General features: G+C 37.9%; 2 protein-coding genes across 5 annotated transcripts in view; one reads left to right on the top strand and one right to left on the bottom strand.

Annotated features, from left to right (window-relative positions):
• Positions 1 to 1,269, bottom strand: part of LOC144974781 (proton myo-inositol cotransporter-like) — a 57,714-nt gene extending 56,445 nt beyond the window's left edge. Inside the window, exon 1 of one of the 4 annotated variants that reach the window (XM_078918033.1) lies at positions 1,191 to 1,269. The gene's annotated coding sequence lies outside the window, so the exon portion shown is untranslated. Of the gene's footprint in view, positions 1 to 938; positions 987 to 1,039 lie in introns of those variants that run through there. The other 3 variants (XM_078918032.1, XM_078918035.1, XM_078918036.1) reach the window with 3 other exon arrangements.
• Positions 1,270 to 6,483: 5,214 nt separating this feature from the next.
• On the top strand, positions 6,484 to 7,071 carry LOC144975816 (uncharacterized). The gene has a single exon (XM_078920004.1). The coding sequence runs from the start codon at positions 6,484 to 6,486 to the stop codon at positions 7,069 to 7,071; it is 588 nt and encodes a 195-aa protein (XP_078776130.1).
• The last annotated feature ends 1,576 nt before the right edge of the window (positions 7,072 to 8,647 follow it).

Raw genomic sequence — 8,647 nt, forward strand, 5'->3', positions numbered from 1 at the left:
ATCATTCACAGACAGTTTTACACACTTTGAATGTAAGGGGGAAATATATCAATAAGATAAGATAAAATAAGATAAGATAATAAAACTTGGCAAAGAATATTAAAAGTCTTAAAATGTGCAGTGGAACAACAAGCGGATATATTATGGTGACTATGATTATACTTATAATAAAATTCTTGTCCAATAAAAATATAAATAATCAAATGATTATCAAGATACTTTATAAACTGATAAAGGTTAAATGATAGTATACTAAAAAGTAGAGAGGAATATAACATAAAAATCGAGTTATTGTGATTGCATAAATATTTCATCTGAGGAATAAATAAATTATTTTGCGGTTATCATCTTAATTCATAGAAATATTTATCATTTGCTTTAAAGTAAAAGATTGTAGATAAGAGATTGAAAAGGAGTTATATATATTATTTCTAAGAAGTAAAATGTTCTATAAATATAAATATAATTATTGAATCACCTCTCTATAATATTATCCTTACTTCACACATAGATAGGTGATTATGTTGGTTTAATTTATTTTTTTAAATAACTTTTACTTTAAATTTAGAACAGGGCACATAAGTTAAGATCATAAATTAGTTATTATCTACATGATTATGTTAAGACTATAAGTGATTGTGAAAATTTATTAATTATCTCTTAAACAATGGGACTATATCTAAGTCTAAGTCAATGAGGCAATGTAAAGTCGAAAATTACCATCATAGAATACTGAAGTTATTGAAAATTGGTCATGATCGAATGAAAATAATAATAAATATTTTTTTAAAGATATTAATAGATAAAATTAAATAACAAAGCGAAGCCAGAGCCAGGAACTTGTGGAAAGTCAGCCGATGAAATAGTTCTGGTTGAATGAATGTAAATATTAAGGGGTTTTTTCCTCCCTGGTAAAAAGAAAATAAACAATAAAGTACCACCACAAATATAGGGTTGTATGATGCAGCCACAATTTATAAATCTACGCATTAAAACATAGTATTCACTCGTGATTAATTCACACAACGTAAGCAATCACCACAAAATCGCCCTTTATTGAATAGCATAGTAAATCCCCGTTTTAGAGAGAGATAAAAACGTTGATGATCAATAAATGATCAAATAAATACACATTACACACTGAAGCAAGCTCTCTTATCTACATAACAAAAACACGCCGTATTATATACTTTATCGTCGTTATGTGTGTAAAGCACAGCTGGACAGAACACACCGCGAACAAAAAAGGGATATTAAATACTATGTATTGCTTTATTGACATTTTAGAATAACACACGCAATGAATGCTGGACTCAAATTAGTAGATAGTATTATGTGTGAGTGTGCGCGCGCACACACACATGTGTAGTTGATTGTTTTTATAAATGAGACCGTTAACAATCTATACTAATAAATAGAGGTGCCTAATGAGTCAATAAAATGGAGATAAAGATAAAGGGAGTAAATCTGACTCATTCCATATTTTTTTAAAATTTTTATTCATACAATACAATTAAATACGAGGCGAAAACGATCCTTCTCAACGGTCGTGAAGCTGCAGTTTATCCCAGTATTAAGTAGCATTAATGAGCAATAACAATTATTGCCTGTTTTTCTTTGGAAAGGACGCTACTTCGTGGCAACGTCCGGGTGACTCAGATACTAATTCATTGCCTTGTGGACAGAGTAGGGACGAGGGGGAAAAAGATATTTGATGTGATGTAGCCTAACGCGCGACCATGTCGTCACTTTGATAGTTAGGAAATTTGCATAGTTGAACCCTTGGAAAAGGCTCTTTACTCACATTATTTCACCGTACTCAGGTGTAAGATGAGTACCTCGCCGTTAACAGCGTTGTCTCTGTCAGAAAAAAAAAGTAATATCACCTAACAGGAGGCATGTCTGGTTCTTCATGTTAAATGTTTTGTTGGACAGGGACCCCTTTGTAAGGCGCTTTGAGCACATCTAGTGGATCTTGCTCTATATAAAAGCTCAAGTTTTTTTTAAGATCATGAAAAGATTTGAGATCAAAGTCTTGACCTCTCTTTATCATAAGTCATTTTTTTTTAAACTATAAATGAAATTTTCAATACACAGTTGGCCTCGACCGACGTATATTTATTTAAAGGTCTGATAGCCCAATTCGATATGAGCTCATTGTTGTAATGGAAATACTTTCAAACCAACTCAAAAAAATTGTCCATTACAACAATGTTAAATCAGGCCCCATAATTGCGTTCGGTTATCAGACCTGTAATAAGCGCACGCCGGCCCCGACCAATATTATTCGCAGGTCTAATAACCGAGTGCAATTTGGGGTTTGATTTAACATCCTTGTGGTGAGAGAATATCTTGCGTAGGGTTGAGAGTTGAGAGTACTAGGTCCTATCCAATACAACGATAAGTCTAGCACAATTGAGTTATCAGACCTGCAAATAAGTGTACGTTCGCCATGGCATGTAAATACCATGTCGATGCGACGCGTCAGAATCCACTTTGTTTTCTCCATGTACGACCTGAGGGATATTCTAATAGCACGAATAGAAGGAACAACGCTGACACCACTCAGCTCTTTGTTATTATTTATGGACAGCCCTGCAGTGATTAGTTCTCACTAAATTATATCAATCAGACTATATGTTGAATTATTTATTACTAGTATTATGATCTTATGATTTCTAATGGTCTAAGAGAAACAACTGTGTCATAATGTCCCTCTACAATACTTTGTTGGTTATTTCCCTTGAACCAAGGGCGTTCACTCTTATGATAAAGTGTGGCTTAGACGACAGAATGAGGATAAGGTTAATTTAAACGGCAATGTAAGCTGGTGTAGGTGGGTGGGTGGGCGAGGATTAGGGGGAATGAATGAGATACTTGATACATACTATGATGATAATATTGTCATTCATCTTGGATGGGTACAGGGTGGGTAGGTGGGCAAATATGTGTGTGTATGTGTGTGTGTGAGTATGTGTGTGTGTGTGTGTGTGCGTATGTGTGTGTCGGTATGTGTGAAGGATGGGGGTTGAAAGTGAGGACAATGACTACAGTGTTGAATTGGAGGGATGGGGCGGGATGGGAGAAAGGAAGGGTATTAGATAGTAGGTGAGAATTGCATTAGGTATCATTTGTAATATAGCAGCAGCAGCAGCAGCATCAACTTTTTCTATACATTGTTTAATTTCTTCTTCAATCTTTATTACTTTATAATTGCCATGGATTTTACATTTGTTGATTTCGCTAAAGACTTTCCAAATGGAGTTGCTAATGTTTTGGTTGAAGAGGGGTTCGACAGTTTGGCAGCCCTTCTTTGTGCCACGGACAGCGATATTGGTGAATTAGATATTAAAAAAGGACACAAAGCCATTCTCAAGATGGCAGTCAAAAACCTGCAATGTCTTCACGGCAAGGGACCTATGTGTGCGTCATCGAATGATGATGGAGGCCTATCTAGCCTCCTTGGTGCTGTAAGAATCAAACCTTCTGAAGAGTCGAGTGTCTCAGGTAGAAGTACCTACTTTAAAATTGTTGATTTTATTTCTCCCTCGCTGGTTACCGACGAGGAAGTTAACATCACAGAGAGTGTTAGCCTTCGCATAAACGCGAAAGTGAAACTAGACAAGGTTTCGCCAGCCATGTGGATAGCAGCAAATGCAAGGATTTTGGCTAAGTTGATAGGATTATCGCCAAATTTTGATGTACATCAATACATCAAATACACAGAGATGGTGGGTGAACTTGCCATGAGATACACATGGCAGTCAGTTCTTATCTTCGACGACGAATATCGTCAGCGACAGTCAGTGGACAACTTCATATGGGGGACAGACGCCCCTCACCTGGCGACAGTAGTGCTTCGTGATCGCACTCCTCAAACGACAAAAAAACAATGGGAATCGTCTCTCAATACCATTCAGTTCAGCAACAAGGAGGTCTGTCGACAATTCAACAGAGGTGCCTGTACATATGGCACAACATGCCGATTTAACCACGTGTGTAGCTTGTGTGGCAGTCGAGAGCATGGAGGCAGAGATCACCATGTGGGTGTTAATTCAGCATAGGATACACAGCAGCAGACAAATAGTAGTGAGGAAAGCCCATTAGCGTTAAGCCCCCTTTCCTCCTATCAATCCCCACCAATGTGAATTTTTAGGTAATAAAGCATCCATTAGTAATAAATTAAATTCCTGGAGGAAAATGTTAGAGTGTGATAAAGATAAAGATTTCATTTTAGACGGAGTAGAGCATGGATTTCGAATTATTGAAAAAGATAGTCAACAAAAAAATGTGATAGAAAATAACCATTATTCTTCCTTTCGTTTTAAAACATTAGTGGAGAAAGAATGAAAGAATGAAAGAATGAGTGCGATCACGAAGCACTACTGTCGCCAGGTGAGGGGCGTCTGTCCCCCATATGAAGTTGTCCACTGACAAATGAAATTCTAAACCTATTTGAAGAAAGACGAAAATGCAACAGAGGGTCTGCAGAATACCAAACATTGAACAACCACATTAAATCCAAATGCATCGAGGCACACGAGAACTATCTAGACTGGAAATGCTGCGAAATCGAAAGAGAATACAAACCCAACCCCCAACAAGCTCACCAAAGAATAAAAGAACTATCAGGGAAAAGGAAAAGCAAAGCAGCAGGAAGTTGTATCCAAAACAAACAAGGGGAACTGCTATTTGAAGAACAACATATAGAAAGCCGATGGGTAGAATACATAGGCGAACTGTACAATGATCCAAATAGAAATGAACCACCACTGAAATTCAAAGAACCATTAAGCGGACCAAACATCACCAAAAGTGAAATTGAACATGCCATGGAACGAATGAGGGATGGTAAAGCAACAGGCCCTGATGAAATATCTGTAGAGGTATTAAAAAGCCTAGGAGATCTAGCAATTGATGAACTTCACATATTATTCAACAATATATACAATACTGGGACAATTACAGAAGATCTCTGTAACTCTATTTTCATAGCAATACCAAAGAAAGCAGGTGCAGTCAGATGCGAAAATTTTAGAACTATAAGTTTAATAAGCCACATCAACAAAATACTGTTGCGTATAATTATCAACAGGCTAAGGAATAAGATTAACCCCGAAATCGCAGAAGAACAATATGGATTCCAACCTGACAGAGGGACAAGGAACGCAATATACCTCCTCCGTGTTTTAAGTGAAAGAGCTATACAGGTTCAGACCCCACTATACCTCTGTTTTGTCGACTACAAAAAAGCTTTTGATAGAGTACGCCACGAAGAAATACTAAAACAACTGCACTCCATTGGCGCTGATGAGAAAGACCTCAGACTCATGCAAACATTATACTACACCCAGCAGGCATCTATCAAAATCGGAAACTCTACAGGAAATTCCATTCCTATTAAGAAAGGAGTCCGTCAAGGGTGTGTTGCCTCACCAGATCTGTTTAATCTATACCAAGAAACAATCATGAGGGGCATAAATAATATGGAGGGAATAAAAGTAGGAGGTCACAACATAAATAATATAAGATACGCAGACGATACGGTACTCATTGCAACATCAGAAATCCAACTTCAAAAGATTGTTGACAAAGTGGTAGTAGATAGTGAAGCCAAGGGAATGGAAGTGAATATCACCAAAACGGAATGCATGGTAATACAGAAAAACCCCGAAAACAACAACACCTGCAATATAACGATTCACGGCGAGCAACTTACCAACGTAGAAAGTTTTAAATACCTAGGTTCAATAGTGACAACAGATGGAAGATGTAACCGAGACATACGAGCAAGAATAAATCAAGCCAAACAGGCCTTCATGGACCTGGGAAACATTTTGAAAAACAAACAGATGTCGTTCGGGATTAGATTCCGAGTCTTGAAGTGCTACGTGTGGCCAATCTTGTTATACGGATGGGGAAAGCTGGACTACAAATGCAGAAACACAAAAGAACATTGAAGCTTTTGAAATGTGGTGCTTGAGAAGGATGCAGAGAATATCGTATACTGCACACAAAACGAACGAAGAAGTGCTAAAACAAACATACCAACAAAGGAAACTAATGCCCTTAATAGTGGATCGACAACTATCCTTTTTCGGACACATAGTAAGGAAAGATAAGAATGAATACCTGGCAAGTTGTGGAAAAATACCTGGTAAACGCGCCCGGGGGAGACAAAGAAAAACACTCATAGACCAACTGAAGGGCTTCACCAACCTAACAATCCAAGAGCTGTTTGAAAAAGCAAGAGACAGGGAGGAATGGAGAGAGATAATTCATGCAGTATCCGAAGCCTGGACCAGGCATGGAACCTAGAAGAAGAAGAAGAAGAAGGAGAAAGAATTAAAGAATCAAATAGCTCAAGGTCATTATGTTGTAGCATCTAAACAGCCAACAGTTACTAGTGCTCTTGCTGCAATCCCGAAAGAGGATGGAAATATTCGACTAATTCATGACGGCAGTAGACCAGTAGGAGAAGCTATGAATGATTATTCTCTACCAGAAAGCACCAAATTTCAAACCGTCTGTGATGCATGCAAATTAGCCAAACCATTTTTCTACTGTGCAAAAATCGACCTCCAAGCAGCTTATAGATCAGTGCCTATCCATCCAGAAAATTACGTAGCCACTGGTATTCATTGGACGTTTGAGGGTGACAGTCACCCCACCTTCCTATTTGATTCTAGGTTACCATTTGGTAGCAATAAAGGTCCAGGACATTTTCACCGCTTATCGCAAGCTATTAAACGAATCATGAATCGTAAAGGATGCAATGGGGTTGTAGCTTATTTAGATGATTTCTTTATCACTACCCCAACGTATGAGGAATGTAAATATTGGATGCTTACACTTATGCAGCTACTTCGTGAACTTGGATTTTATATTAGTTATAATAAAGTTGTGGGACCGACCCAAAACATTCAGTTTCTTGGATTAACAATCAATACTTCTAACAGCACTGTCGAATTAGGCGAGGAAAAAATAATTCGTTTAAAGCAGCAGCTCAATGCATTCAAAAGAAAAAACGTGCCAGCAAACAGCAGCTACAGAGTCTCGCAGGCTCATTGAACTACGCATGCCAGGCAATTCGTGGAGGGAGATTTTTCCTACGTCGTGTCCTGGACATAATTAAGCCTCTAAAGCAGCAGCAGCATAAAATAATTTTGTCATATTCATTTCATCTTGAATTACAATGGTGGATTTCATTTTTAAGTGTGTTTAATGGGATAGTATATTATAATGAATCAGCGCCTGAGCACGTCCATGTGGATGCAAGCAATATCGCCGCCGGTGCCTTTTGGTCTGGCTCTTGGCGCTATTTAGTATTTGATTGCGACCAGCCTGCGGCATCATCGCTTCACATTAATTACAAGGAGATTTGTGCAGTAGTTAACTCATTTGACACGTGGGCGCATTTATGGGCTGGTAAAACAGTAGTGGTGCATACAGATAGCATGGTTACAAAATGTGTCTTAAACAGAGGCTGGTGTAGAAATAGTTATATTAATTCTTTACTTAGAAAATATGCCTTCAAATGTGCACGACTCAATATAACGGTTAGAGCAATACATGTATCTGGGAGTCTGAACCAAATACCTGATACAATATCTAGATTGCATGAACATGGTAAATGTTTGTTGTTATGTAAATTACTAAGTAACTGGCATCATGGTTTAACCCCTCCTTTTGTTATCACAAATCATATGTCATGGAATGCCTTCTTTTTTCTTTTGTCTAGGTGCCTGTGCCTTAACCAATGAATTAACAAGTGAAGTTGACATGTACCGCGGACAGGCCTTTACAGCCAACACAAAGAAGACCTATCAAACACATTTACGGTCTTATATTTCTTTTTGTGAAAAAATGAGAATAGCGCCTGCACCTATTTCGCAAATAAATATTGCCAAATATGCAGCTTATTTGGCGCGGAAATTAAAACCTAGTTCTGTTAAGCAATATATGAATATTATCAGTATTATCTATTTAGAATGTAATCTTCCCAATCCATGTGATGACTCATGGTATATTAAAACAACAATTAGGGGCATTGAGAAAGTTAAAGGAACTGATGTTCAGAGCAAGCCTCCGGTGACGCCTGAAATATTGTTAAAGTTAAAAAAACAACTTAAATTCTCTCATTTAGATGACTATGTATTCTGGGCATCATGCCTTACTATGTTTTTTGGCTTGTTAAGAAAAATCCAACTTGTTTGGGACGGATGCAGGTTTTGATAACAAAAAACAATTGACAAGGAATTGTGTATCTATGTCAGGGGGCTGTTCACAAATAATAATTAAAGTTGGTTGGTCAAAACATAACCAAACGAAAGGTCGTATACAAGAAATTGCATTACATAGGTTAGCAAACCACCCACTATGTCCTGTTTCAGCGATGTACGATATGTTATGCATGACTGCACCTGCAATGCCAGACTCCCAGGCGTTCCCTATGACTGGGTCTTTGTTTAACAAAAAATTGCGCTCTTTCCGCAGCATGTGGTTGTAACACTATATCCAGCCACAGTTTTCGCCGTGGTGGGGCTACTTGGGCCCTGTCTTCTGGCATACCAGGTGAAATAGTTAAGGCGATGGGAGACTGGCAGAGCACGTGTTATTTATTATACCTCGACCAAATTCCCCAATA

The sequence above is a fragment of the Berghia stephanieae genome, chromosome 6, assembly GCF_034508935.2.
Source record: "Berghia stephanieae isolate SIO BIC M18660-M18661 chromosome 6, UCSD_Bste_1.3, whole genome shotgun sequence".
Classification (NCBI taxonomy): Eukaryota; Metazoa; Mollusca; class Gastropoda; order Nudibranchia; family Aeolidiidae; genus Berghia; species Berghia stephanieae.